Source organism: Lampris incognitus, chromosome 1 (genome assembly GCF_029633865.1).
Source record: "Lampris incognitus isolate fLamInc1 chromosome 1, fLamInc1.hap2, whole genome shotgun sequence".
Lineage (NCBI taxonomy): Eukaryota > Metazoa > Chordata > Actinopteri > Lampriformes > Lampridae > Lampris > Lampris incognitus.
In genome coordinates this window covers 131,676,743-131,690,940 of record NC_079211.1, presented here as the reverse complement: position 1 = coordinate 131,690,940, position 14,198 = coordinate 131,676,743, and the positions used below count along the sequence as shown (strand labels likewise).

Below are 14,198 nucleotides of genomic sequence, written 5' to 3'. Positions count from 1 at the left end.
TCTGAAACGAAGGCCCGTTATCCTCAGCTTCCGGAAAGGCTCAACTTCAAAGTAACCAAGACTGCAGTGATGACTGGCAAAGGAAACGATCTACAATCCTTTCAGATTACATCCATACATCACCCAAACCGTTTATCCTGCTCTCAGGGGCTCGGGGAGGGGATGCTGGAGCCTATCCCAGCAGGCATTGCGCGGCAGGCGGGGAGACATCCCGGACAGACCGCCAGTCCATCACAGGGCCGACGCGCACCCACAGGGACAATTTAGTATTGGCAACTCACCCGACCTACATGATTGAAAATACCTATTTTAATTTTTAAATTATTCTCAGCTTTGTAGAAGTCTTGTCACTAGTGTTTGGTACATTAGTAGTGGTTGAACCCACTGATACAAGATAAACCAAAGATTACACCATGAATGCCAACCATTCAATAAGTGCAGTCAAATTACGAGCAGCCTGTGGTTGTTAAAGAGAGTCGTGTTTCCTCGTTTCATGGCTCACTCTGGAAAAAAAAAGTTTCTGGCATTTCTGCTTTAGTAGACCGCGTACAGCATCTCCTTTCGGCTCATTTCCAAGGGGATCGTTTCCATCGGTGCCCTGTGAGCGTGTCAATGGCGGTCTTGTCAATCCACAACGATGTGGCAAAATGTCATGTTGGGTGCCCTTCCTGACACAACCACTACCCCTGACTGGGAGGCACAGATAACGCGCTGGATGCCATCCCGGTATTCATGGCCTTGCGCCCATGCCTGTCGCCATGGATTGCGTACAGCATAAACAGTGAGAGAGAGAGAAGCAAGTAAAAATAGTCCGTCTCTGTAGAGTTAAACCATTTTGTAGTAAATACCGGAATGGCTTCCCCTTGCGTTGAGAAAAGTTAGACAGCGCCACCTGCCCTCGATATTTAAGGCATTTCACTTGATTTGACACCTACATGTAGGTCAGGTGAATCGGTCATACTAAATTGTCGCTAGATGTGTGTGTGTGTGTCTCAGCCCTGCGACGGGCTGGCAGCCTGTCCAGCGTGTCTCCCCCCGCCTGCCGCCCAGTGACTGCTGGGTTAGGCTTCCAGCATCCCCGCCACTGAGAGAACAGGATAAGCGGTCTGGATAATGGATGGATTTGACCCCTACTGTAACTTATTTGCTGTATGATAAATGGCCCCTGCCAAGTATGTTTTGTTCAGCGTGCAATGGTTTAAAAAGCAAAGTTTAGTTGTAGAATTAAATCGAGTGTAATTTGTCCTTTGTGTGACTCATGTCATCTGGAAATTCTGCAAGACATACGCCACTGGCAGTGTAATTGAAGGGTGCACAATGAAAAACAGGAAACAATTTGAAAATGTAACACGTTTATTTAAAAGCAAACGAGCTACATGCAAGTCGTTTAGTCCATGGAAGATGCCACTTCCTGCAAGAGAGAGAGAAAAAAAATCAAAAGGCATGTAGTTTAAAAATGAAGCACAATAAAATTAGGCTTCGAAGTTGTTGTAGCTTTCTGAAGCCTACCTCTGCATCACCCGGGGCAGGTTGTGTATTTGGGGCAGTCTCAGCTTTGTTTTCAAGGATAGCCATTCTAGTGTCATCCACTGCCTCGCTGGTTCTCCTGCGAAAGGAGGTACAATTATATTCATTCTTCCATTTTATACTAATTGGTACAGATGGCTGCAGGGTTCAGGTGACAGTGTCGGGGGGGGGGGGGGTCCTAGTATACTTTCAATAACGGGTTTCCCAAGTTTTGTGGTAACCAACATTGTATTCCCTGAGGTGTTTGAAATGGTTAGGGTGGAAAAAACTTAAACCTTCTGCTGGCATTCTTCCTCTTCTTTACCACTGCTGCCAGGATAGCAATCAGCACCACTCCTGCACAAAGGCCTGCCGCCCCATAGATGATAGGACCCTGAACGGTTTTCAGGACATGGTCTTGGCATGAATCGCCACCGAATCCAGGTGAACAGGCACAGCTCATTGCCCCGTTGGTGTTGACACAGTCTCCATTACCGCTACAGCGACTCTGGCTGCACTGCTGGACATCCAGACTCCTGACCAGATTGGTGTTGACAGAAGTGCCGACCTGGGCAGGGGTCTCAGACAGAGATGGGGTGGGTGATGAACTGGGAGTCTTTTTGGGAGCCGTGGCCTTGGCTCCAACCACCCCCCTCAAATGGACACCTGAGACAGTTGAAATGCATTGTTGGGGGGTACTAGAAAACATTCCATCTGCAAGATTACTCAATCCTCATTTTGTCAAGTCTGAGATTTAGTGCAAGTTTTTATTCCCCCATTAGACTTAGCCATAGCAATTGGGAAAGAAAAAAAAAGCATCACACTGTAGAATAAGGGAGATTGGCTTTTTAAACCCTTTATGCACATGATGGGAACCAAACCCACTTCTGGGACTCAACCTCATTGCATTTCAACCCAAATTTCAAGTAAGTAAACTGCAGCACTCTTTATCTGAAGAGGTGTCCAAGACTTACAGTTCTCGTCTGAATTGTCAGGACAGTCTACATGCCCATCGCAGAACTTTTCACGAGGGTGACACGTTTGCCCGTCCAGACAAAGCCTGCTGCCTGCTTGACATTGCTGCTCTGGGTCACAGTGGGTGTTGTTCACTGCAGTGTGGTCATGGGCACATTTGCATGTGCGACCCTCTGGGGAGGCCAGGCAAAAGTGTTGGCAGTTGCCATTATTTACAGAGCATTTGTTAGAACCTGAGAAGATCAAGATAGGGGGGGGGGGAAAGTCAGTCACATAAATGCATGAAGTCTGCCTAGAACATTTTAAAATGGACTTGATTATATGTAGTTGATGACAGAAGTGGTTCAACGCACTGGTTCTCAATCCAGTCCTGGGTACCACTAGTTTTCTATCGAGTAGTTAATTACATTCATCCGTTTAAGGTCCAAAACCTCCGCGAACATAGGTTTGAAAAAGTGGAACAGCAGGTAAATGTAACTGGCAGACTACCTGGCAGAAGAGAAAACCAGCAGCAATGGTGGTGCAAACCAGATCCACTTGCCATTACAGGGTTGTCTTAGCATACGGTCTCACTCACCGCTCTGACTTGGTTTGCTGTATGCCTTCAAGCCAACCACCTCCGTGTTGACCTCGAACCACAGCTTCTGCTGCTGCTGCTCATCTCTGTACCAGAGTTTGGCCTTGTCTGAAGGAGGAAGTCCGCATAAAATGCCACAGTCACCAGTAGGTTAAAAACATGCAATTATGAGGCCAGTTTCTAAAAGTTGGAAGCAATGTCACATTTCAACTAATCATTTTTATTCTGATAACTCAGCCATAAAGAACAAAAATGATCCTACTGCTCTATGGGTGGTTGCACTCAGCTCAGGGTAAAGACTATCCCTCAATAGATTTGACATGAAATAACCAAGACTCAAGTAAATCAGCATGTAAACCAGTTAGCTTAGAAGAGCATGTCGTTTTGTTACAAAGCACTCCACTGTAACAGCTGTTGTATAGTGGATACAAATAACTGGGAATTTTATGTTTTTCAGGGAGAAAGGGATACTTATGAATACAAAAAAAAAAGCTTTTAAGTTCTGCTTTTGCTGCACTTCCCTGAAGATGCCAGCATTCGACTTGGGATCATGCTCAGTCACCTGCTGGTTATAGGGACACACAATATTGCAACTGTTGGAGCTTACATTTTAACAATGCCCCCCCCCCATTACCACTGATGGTCACCCAGAAGAGCATGTCATCACTAAGAGCCAGGGCAGCCAGGCCTTCGCCAACCTTGATGTCTTTGTAACCTGTACCATCAACCTGGATAGAGCCGACAACTCCAGAACCTGGAAAAGAGACCACATTTTTAGGACAACCAAATGTAACAATGACATGAATATTGTTCCGACATGTGGCCCACTACCACAATGGTGAGAAAAATTAAGAAGGGAAGTTGAGAGTAGTTAAGATACAATAAAAGCAACTTGATATTTGGTTGAACAAGTTGTCTTGCATGCAAGATCCTCTTATTCTAAATGATTTTAAAAAAGAAGAAAAAAACAAAAAGAAGAAGATTCTCCTTACTGGTGTCAGCCCAGTAGATTTCATTCCCAGTTCTGGAAAAGGCCAGAGATGTGGGTTGAACGGCATCCCTCCACACTACACCTCGGTTTGCACCATCCATGTGTGCACACTCAACAGCCGTGGTACCCGTTTCCTGCAGGTTGATAAAACAGACTCTACCGCTGGGAGGATGGACAGCAATGGACTCCAGGCTGCCGATATCCCCCTTGATCAGAACAGCGGTGTGCAGACCGGTGATGGAGGTGACCTGCAAGCGTGACTGTTTGGTGCTGCTCCAGTAGACGTTTAGTGTTATCCAGTCAAGTGCCATGGCAGTGATCATGTCACCAGGTAGTTTGAGGAGCTGACCACGAGGCATCAGGTAGGTTTCCTTTAGTTTGAAAAGACTTAGTGATGTTGTGCCGCCATCGGTCAGGAACAGGATGTGGTCACGCAGGCTGTAGTCCAATGTGGCCGCTTCATTGACATTGGGCAGCTGCAGGGCCGTATGTTCAGGCCACCCCTTCAGCCCTACTGTGTGTTGAGTTTGGAGGTAAATCTGCAGAGACCCAGGGGACAAGTTAATCAACTGTAGAATAAGGTATTTTCCAAATTTCCAATACAGATTTATGATGCTGTTGAAGCAGACCCCCCCCAACACACACACACACACACACTTTGGCCTCAACAGGAGATATTATATAAAATATGGTGAGTACAACAGCCCATTATGACTACCAAATTGATATTTGGGGGGGGGGGGGCAACTGAAATCTCATTTAAACAAGGAAAAAAAGTGAACATTGACCTGTGTTACAGTGGAGGGAGATAGCACCAACAGGAATGCAGAGTTGACCAGGCTGGAGCATGTAAGACTATCCTCAGCCAGTAACAGCCCAGAGGAACACTTGCATACAGCCTTGGGCCCTGGGGCCAACACACACAGGTGGGAGCAGCGCACCTTCTGGCAGGGGCTCACAGTGCTCGTCTGGAGTAATGGGTGGACAATCTGCAACACAGGCATGGAGAATTCCATGTTGTAAACACGTTTTCAAACATCCATCCACAGACCGCCAGTTATGCATGCCGTAATACACAAGTCATTGACACAAGAACATTACAGACAGCTAGAAAGCAGCACCTTATAAATGTTACCATCAAGTAATGCCACTTTTGCTTTTCTATTGCAGTAGTGAAAAGCAAAGTACTTTACTCTCACTTGAACAAGTTTAAACAAAAAGTGCAAAATAACCCAACAATCACAGAAAAATGCCAATCTGGGCCTTTCCTTCCAGCAACTCCTACTTGCTTTGTTGCCAGTTTGAAAGGAAGCTTCTCAAATTGGCAAAGGGGAAGTTCTAAGACATTGTACCATTTGTCCCAGGAAAGTTGTACCAGACGGCCATTAAAATAAGCAAAAAACTTTATGATTTAGATATTAATGTCAGCTATGCCAGTGATGGAAAGTATGAAACGAGGATAAAAAAAAAAGTACAGTTGCAAAATTTAAGGATTGTAGCTATAAGCATGTTATTCTGAGTTGGTACTTCCTTGGAACAATAAACAACACCAGTTTCACATCATTTCACACTGATAGTTGGCTCCGATCTCAGCTAGTCACTACATTAGCCAATTTTACTACTTGGTTCACGTTCAACCAGAGGTAGCCAGTCAGATCAGCTGGTTAAGTGCTTTGTTGGAATGAAATTGTTCCCACTGATCAATACCATTTCCCAACCACTGGAATAGGTTTCTTGCCTTGATGCCAAACGGTTGCCCTGGTCGTTTGAGGAGGACTTGTCGGTTCTTGCCAGTGACTTTTTGTGCAGCCTGCACAATCCTTCTCTTTGCATCAGACCAATAGACCAGGTCTTCAAAAACAGTCAGAGAGAATGGGTTGGTGGTCTCCTTCATCTGTAGGATCTGTACATGGGCAGAAGAGTGCAACATCCACACAAATACAATGTGATTTGACGATACAAACAACTTTTTTCAGACTTGAAGTAAGGTGAGAAAGCACAGGTCCCTCCAACTCTGCTTCATTGGTTAACAGTCAACATGAAACTTGGTTTAACAGATTGTCCCATCATTTTGGCCTTTAGGATTCACTAGAATTCAAATCCAGTGCGAACATAAATAACATTCGTTGTCAAGAATTCCCAACTTGGGAGTGCTTTATAGTACATACTGACATTATACAAGAGCGGCACAAAAAGGGACGATGATGTATTTGCGTCTCATAAAAACAAACTAGCACCAACTGCAGGTTTAAATGCACTTGGCAATACAAACTTGTCAAGAAAGAAATCGGAATTTCAGATTAAACGTAAATCATTTTTTCGCCAATATTTGTTGCGTCTACTTAAACTATACAAGCCAATCAGCAGTTACATTAATAACCGGTGTCATTAATGTGACATACATAGCTGACATGGAATCACCGGTTTGAATTCCATGTCCTAGTATGACCTATCATTTATCCTCAGAATAGCCACTAGAGGGCAACATCCCCATCTGCTGTACCCGAATGTCATCTCCATCCAGTGTAGCAGATCCTATTGCCTTTAGTCTCTCATCTGTCCAGTAGACTCTGTCTGACATGGTGTCCACAGCCACACCCCCTGGCCAGCCCAGACTGGTGTTCACCACTGCCCTCCTTTCTGAGCCGTCCATCCCAGCCCGTTCAATCTTAGCCACGTTGCCAATCTCCGACCAGAACATCAGCCTAAGAGAAACAAAACTCGCTTACTGGAATATCCATGTTGAATCTGAAAGGCTGAACAAAACTGATGCCTGAAACCAACCCCTTTTGCGGCAGTAGTGCCAGAGAGCGAGGCTGATCCAAATCTTCGTCCAGGATGACACTGTGGTCCAATGCTTTGGTCGTGGCTTTGCCCAGTCTGACTGCAACGATTCTACCATTGACCCCATCGATCCAGTACAAGTTCCTACCAAGCCAGTCCACAGCAACAGAATCAGACCTGACCCCTGTGGATACACAAGGAGAGAGAATGGCAAAAATGAGTCTAGCAAATTAAAATGCAGCAAGTCTGAAGGTGTATTGTATTTGGTCAAGTTGGTCTTGAGTGAGATTAAACTGATGCATTTACTCAAGTCAACTATCCAAAATCGTAGTTCAAGGACAAAACCATGTAGTTATAGGAGGAGTTCTAATATTACTTGATTAATTTCAGTTATAATTGATATTCACTTGTCAATATTTAAAGAATAAGTGCGGTCATGGAAAAACATTTGCCAGAATCACCACCAACTCATGTTTTTCAGCTGGCTTTGAAACGCAAAACAATTATGGCTTAGTAGTTTTTACAGTAGGCCAGCTAAAATGTTTAAATGGAGTATTATATTTAACTGCTCTGTTTCACTGACCTGTGATCACAGTGCCTTTGCTCTTCTGGTCCATTGAGGACCACCTGATAATCTCCGAATCCAGACTGACCCAGAAGACCTTCTGCTCCCTCCAGTCGTAGTCCACAGACAGGATGGCTTTCTTCCCAAGGGATGGTAGCACGTCTGTGCTACCACTGCGCAGGCCAAACAGGACAATGTCCGTTTGGACAGACAACAATAAGGAGGGCTCACCTAGATGAGGACAACAACACTGTTAACTCATGTTTAAGCTCTGTTCAGTGTGGCCATTTTAGCTACCAATGTTTGTGAAAGTGAACAAAACTGTTCTACATTAAAGCCTCAGTTATTACTTAGATTTATGGCATTCATGAATTACAAAGTTGAGGACAAAACAGGAAAAAAAACAGCAGGGGGATGACAACTACCATATGTTCACAAGCCAGGATTTTACAATGATCAAGAACAAGGGAAGAAAAAGACCAGACATTTTGGGCAACAGAGCCCAAGGTGTTGTCTCAGCATCGTTTCCATCCCATTTTGGTGCATGGAAATATCTGAACATTTTTTTTATGATATTGAAAGATGTTTTGAACCTGTATTTTGCTTTATTGCTGCAACTACTTGCCTGCAAAAAAAGCCTTTAAAAAAATTCACCACACATTTTACCTGTGATTTTGCAGTGGCGTTCATCAGCCTCCATAACATAGCCTGCTTTGCACTGACATTGGTAGGACCCCAGGGTGTTGACACACACGTGGCTGCACACAGCTGGGCTTGGGCCTTCACACTCGTTAATATCGTCACAGGTTACCCCATCCTCTTTGAGCATAAAGCCTGGTGCACAGCCACACTTCTACATAGAGACAAAACAAGCAACACGGTTACATTGGAATGAAGTCAAGACATTAGGCATACTTGGATGACGTAGACCAAAACTTTTCAGAGGCAGCTTATTTTGGTTGCATGCTCTCTGAAAATACCCTCCAGCACTAACTTTGCCCAAGAGTACCTTAAAAGAACAGGAGGGGAGAGCATTAATCAGTCAGATTCCCTGCCCAAAGCTCATTCATTCAGCAGTTGAAACCCCAATCCTACATCTAATGGCAGTGGCCTAGAGTTAGAGATGCAGCCCTGTGACAAACTATATGACTACAGTGGAAAGGTAGGCTTGCTCACTGGTCCATGTGGTGTGCTGTAGCAGCTCCGGGAGCACCGAGCTTCTTCTGAACACTTGGTCTGGCAATTCACTCCTTCGTCTGACCCATCTGCACAGTTGGTCATGTCATTGCACACCAAGGCCATGTCCAGACACTCCTGACTGCCACACTGGAACTGGTGTGGAGGGCATGTCCTTACTGTACCTGGTTGGAACCAAAAGAGGGACAAACAAAAAAAAGTTTAAAGACCGTGCAATCAGTCTACTAGGTAGCAATTGATCCATTAGTTGGTTTTTAGTGAATTGTATAAAACACTAACAAAATGGACATGTAAGAGACAAGATGTCAGGATTATGATTATATAACTCTTAAGGCCGCCGCCCAGTCTGTTAAAAGAAAACAAAACAGGACCAGACCGTTTAGCCTATTCTGAATTTTCCCCTTGTATGACAATATACTTCCTTGGATTGTTCCCATCTTGCAAATTCCACATTCCATTTTAAGAGTGTGAAATAATTTCATATCAGCAGTCATTTGTGCAAGAGATGAAGAAACAAGTCAAGGAGCTAATGAAACTAAGAGAAAGTAGTCAAGCTGCAACTAAATTGGATCATTAGAAGGAAATTTCACATAGTCGTTGGGAGTGACCAAGGACAGGATTAGGAATGATTATATTAGAGGGACCGCTCAAGTTGGACAGTTTGGAGACAAAGCAAGAGAGGCAAGATTGAGATGGCTTGGACATGTGTGGAGGATGGATGCTGGGTATATTGGAAGAAGGATGCCGAATATGGAGCTGCTAGGGAAGAGGAAGGCCAAAGACGAGGTTTATGGATGTGATGAGGGAGGACATGCAGGTGGTTGGTGTGACAGAGGAAGATGCAGAGGAGAGGAAGAAATGGAAACGGATGGTTTGCTGTGGTGACCACTAACGGGAGCAGCCAAAAGTAGTAGAAGGAAATTTCACAATGAAAAAAACTGCAATAATTTTTTCCTCTTATTTCACTTAGTACCCCCCCCCCCGCCCCAGATGCTAGTAAACCAAGTTACTCACATCCCGTCTCATCACTGCCATCACCACAGTCTTTCATGCCGTCACACTTCCAGGCGGTGGGGATGCACTGTGTCTTTGAGGCACAAAACCACTGGAATTCGCCACAGGTCGGCAGAACCACAGGACAATCCTGCAACAGAAATCACAAGATTATCCTCCATTTTCCAACCCGAAACCAGTGTTTTATGTACTTTAAGGTCAAAAAGCAGCATAAAAAGATTTAAAGAACAAAAATCTCATTTTTAAATTGAAGAGTAAAAAAAAAAAAAAAAAAAAGGGCGATACATCAAGCAGACCATGCCTTTAAACATCCTGCTACTGTAGGCGACTGCTGTTGTCCTTAACATCCAGCACAAAATTTAATCTCAACCATTTAAAAAGTTTCAAAACTGGAAAATTCACCATCTGTTAAACATTTTACCTTACTAATATACAGTTAACTCACCTTCTCGTCTGTGCCATCTTTGCAGTCCTGATCTCCATCACAAATCCATTCCTGTACTAGACACTCCTTGCTTTGGGGGCAGCGGTGCTTTGTCGTGCAAACCGTTGGCTCCGTGCAGCTCTCCTCATCCGAGCGATCCCAGCAGTCAGGATGCCCATCGCAAAGCATGTTGGCCGACACACACTGGCCACTGGCACACTTAAACTCGCTGGATTTGCACGCCACATCAGCTACAGATGACAAAACCATTACATTAGGTTCCTATACAAGTGTGAAAGGTGTGCAAGTATTAAAATCATGCCAGATTTCAGTGATTCAGTAATCTTGGGCCACAATCAAAAAGGAGTAAAACAATAAAAGCTAAAGCAACATCAAAGCTTATGGGCAGAGGCACAACAGCAACACTTGGGTTGTTGAGGGAGTTTTTAGTCCTCTTGTTCACCATGGAGGATGCACAAGTACACAGATTTTCCCCATTATACCCAAACAAGGAGATTTTACCTTTAGAGCAGACCTTCAACCAGACAGAGGGGTCAAATCAGTTGACCTCAAATGGTATTCAGGTATGCCTCAGGGGACCAAGGTACCACCATCACCAAACAAATTATAGAGCATCAGTCCAGTATGCTGCTTTAAGAAGCACCTTCAAAGCATTTCATCATACCGCAGTTTCCCTCATCACTGCCGTCCAAACAGTCTCTCTCTCCATCACAGAGGAAGCTCTCGGGCAGGCAGCGGCTCATGTTATCACACTGGTGAGCACAGCCCTCCATTTGCTTTGCACAGTCCAGTTCATCTGAGCGGTCCTGACACTGGGGCACGCCGTCACACACCTGCACCTGGTCTATGCACTTCTTCCCATGGGCACACTGGAACTGGCCTGAGAACAGCACATAAATTAAGCTGCTAGCAAAATTATGGAGAGAAAAATCGTTTCAACCAAGAAATTAGGAATTCACTGTTCATTAAGCTGGAGAGAGAAGGCTTATAGGATTCTCATGCTTAAGCTGGCAAAAAACAAAACAGGTAAACTCACTTGAGATCACATCCCTTGAGTCACAGGGAATCTAATCTCAGTGCCCCCCCCCCCCCCCCGCAAAAAAAGCCTCACTGACGGTTAGAGCACGATTGTTTGCTCATACACCATTTGTAAACTTTACAGTTCTTCAAAATGTCTACAGTAGTGTTAATCCAAACCCCACCAAGACTCACAGTTGACTTCTCTCCTAGTTTAAGCAAGTCATTAGTTGTGCATCACTCCCTTATTATACACACTAGATTGAATAAGACTAATTGGGTTCACACTTCAGTTTTACCTTTGCACCAGCAACAATTCAGATTTTAGCTATTGGGACAGTACCATCAATAAACCGTTTGAAGCTTTAGTCTGACACCCCCCCCCCCCACTTCGAATTGTGTGACCACAGCACCCTCATTTTGTAGGGGCCCTGGGGCGTTTGCCACTTTTGCCCAGTCAATTCAGTCAGGCAATATTGCATCTTTTATTGGAAATGTGCCATATGTCTTACATTGTATTGGGTTCCTGTACTCATACTATGTTATAATACAGTGAAACTACAGATCTGAGTCATCTGAAGCAGTGTCACCAGATTCCTTCACACTTCATGTACTTAGCAGAATGCACTGCAGAGGCAGCACCGACAACCAGATTTCACTAGATGGTAGCAAAGTCACGTCTACAGTCACTTACCAATTTCCCCCATTTAGCAGGAACTTTTCTATAAAGCGGGTTTAGCTTACCTAATTCAAGCAAAGGCTGGACAACCCCTGCCAAGTCTGTTCATATTAAGAGGTCAAATTTGACCTCCCACCCTTTTTACCTGCGCCACATTCTGATGAGCAATCCTCCTCATCCGAGCCATCTCTGCAGTCCGTTTCTCCATCGCAGACATGGCTGTAGAGGACACACTCTGCCTCGTCTTTGCAGGATTTTGAGCCCAAGGGACACTTGATGGGGCCTGAACTCAAAGTGGAGGGACTAGACGTATAGCCATCCTTGTTGGCAGGCTTCAAGCTGGCACTGGACCCTGGAATTTCATCTGTGGTTTCATCTTCTATTTAGAAGACCATAAGAGTATGAATATATGGATGCAGGGTTTGTTAAAAAAAAAGAAAAGAAGGATCAAGCAAGTACATGTGCTAAATTTCAGCAATGGATAGATAAAAGGCTCCCTGAGTAGGTTCATAGCCGGAGCAAACCATTAACCCATTGTTAAATGATAATTGTTCCTCCCACTTGTGCCAGTTAAGGACAAATCAGTACAGAAACCAGGCTAAATAATTATTCCATCACAAGTCCTAAGTCTATTCAAACGTAGGATTTTTATTCAGTTTTGTGGCAATTTGTTATCAAGTTATGAATCTGCTTCAGTTTTTACAGGCCCCTCGTTTCCTCCAGCTGCAGAGCCCTTGTTTCAACATTCATGTTGTATCAAATAACTTTAGGCCTTGCCCGCAGATCATTAAAACCTACCGCAGTCAACCTCATCTGTGCCATCTAAACAGTCCCTCTCTCCGTCGCAGAAAAAGCTTTCAGGCAAACAGCGGCTCTTGTCATCACACAGGTGATCACAGCCCTCCATTTGCTTCCTACAGTCCAGTTCATCAGAACGGTCCTGACATTGGGGCACACCGTCACACACCTGCTCTTGGTCTATACACTTTTTCCCATGGGCACACTGGAACTGGCCTGTGTGATTGGAGGCACGTTATGTTAGGTTATAAATGCAGATAAGAGCCGTTTTCCCCTAATCAAAAGTAAATACATTGGTGAACTACATCTAGATTCAAATCACTAGTGTCTTGGCATTTATACAGGACGGTGAAACATACCTTCTATGAATGTACTTTTGACATGAAAAGGTGCTCTTTCTTAGAACAAGGAGAAGGTACTTAGACCTCCATCTTATTAGTCTTGTTTAACAAAAGGGAGGTCGAGTGGTGCAGTCAAGGCGATAGGAGAAAAGGTTCTATTAGGTTTGATCCAGGGCCGATAGCACATTTAGTTCCAGTGACAATCTGAACCTTATCTGGGTCAAATGAGATTTGCAAATTAATCTCAGCATTTGTAACCTGCTTGCCAGATGGATGGGTCTTGCAACATCAGGACAGCCTAGACAGTGTTGGCCAAGTTGACAGAGGAATGTATAAAATATTGACTTCCAGTGATTCTCCTTACCCTTTTGCATTGTCCTGCAAAGCAACCCTCTCTCAACTGGCCAATAAAACTAAAACCACAATAAAGTACTGGCAAATTTAATTCGACCAACTGCTGGGCCTTATGAACCATCTGTGGAAACCGAACCTTCACTGCATTGTTCTGCACAGTCCTCTTCATCCGAGCCATCCTTGCAGTCGAGCTCACCATCACACACATGACTGTAGCGTACACACTCTAGGCCATCACTGCATGGCTTAAAGCCCAGGCCACACTTCAACGGAGTGTTTCCAGCTGACACAACTGCTTGGATGAAAAAAAAAAAGACAAACGTCACTAATTCTAATAATGATGACTGGGAGTGGTGAGCTGGTCCCAATTCTGTCTTGAAACTTGAAATACATTTTGGTGAATATTGTAGCGAATTCGGCGGGGGGGGGGGTAATCCGAGACGCCGCTTCGCTACAATATATTCCAACCAACGTATAAGAGTACAAAGCTTTGAAAGTATGTTTTTGGTACACTTGACTCACCTTGCAATGGCCCTGACCACTCCAATATCATTGCACACAGAAGCAAACACAGAGCCATGACTACACAAAACAAAAATGACCCAAACGTCACCATGTGCTTAAATCTAGTAGTTGATAATGCTGCCAGGTGAAGTCAATGCAGTCTAATTGAATATTGGAGTGGAGGGAGGAGCTAATTGTGCTTGATAGGCATCCAGCAAAAGTCGTCGGTTAAAGTCTGTCATAGGAGAAAATGTATGAATTCCTGCAAAGTGGTTGCAAACTAATGTGGAGTATGTAATATTATAACTAGAAACCGATAATAATTGTAATAAATACAATTTGGATGACATGGAACACATGGTTCTTTTAGACAGAGTAACAGCAGGGCCTGGCCAAAATGCTTATTTTGGTAATAGAAGGGGGGAAAACGGACCAACAAACTGATTTGGCT

At 44.3% G+C, this 14,198-nt stretch overlaps 1 protein-coding gene across 1 annotated transcript; it reads right to left on the bottom strand.

Moving 5' to 3' along the window:
• Positions 1-1,387: 1,387 nt before the first annotated feature.
• lrp13 (low-density lipoprotein receptor related-protein 13) lies at positions 1,388-13,823 on the bottom strand. Its single transcript, XM_056279728.1, has 21 exons — positions 13,766-13,823; positions 13,380-13,535; positions 12,549-12,764; positions 11,896-12,129; positions 10,719-10,934; positions 10,055-10,284; positions 9,610-9,739; positions 8,575-8,759; positions 8,065-8,251; positions 7,417-7,629; positions 6,834-7,017; positions 6,553-6,754; positions 5,788-5,952; positions 4,838-5,038; positions 4,051-4,588; positions 3,693-3,812; positions 3,059-3,166; positions 2,481-2,714; positions 1,803-2,172; positions 1,510-1,606; positions 1,388-1,411 (listed from the first exon to the last, which is right to left on the bottom strand). The coding sequence occupies exons 1-21, from the start codon at positions 13,821-13,823 to the stop codon at positions 1,388-1,390; spliced, it is 4,068 nt and encodes a 1,355-aa protein (XP_056135703.1).
• Positions 13,824-14,198: the final 375 nt, after the last annotated feature.

Excerpts from the sequence above, each read along its gene's own strand:
- lrp13 (XM_056279728.1), bottom strand. The coding sequence starts at position 13,823 with ATGGCTCTGTGTTTGCTTCTGTGTGCAATGATATTGGAGTGGTCAGGG. Across the intron at positions 9,740-10,054 it reads AAGATGGCACAGACGAGAAG|GATTGTCCTGTGGTTCTGCC; the intron begins GTGAGTTAACTG and ends TTTCTGTTGCAG. Across the intron at positions 5,953-6,552 it reads TGGATGGAGATGACATTCGG|ATCCTACAGATGAAGGAGAC; the intron begins GTACAGCAGATG and ends GCCCATGTACAG.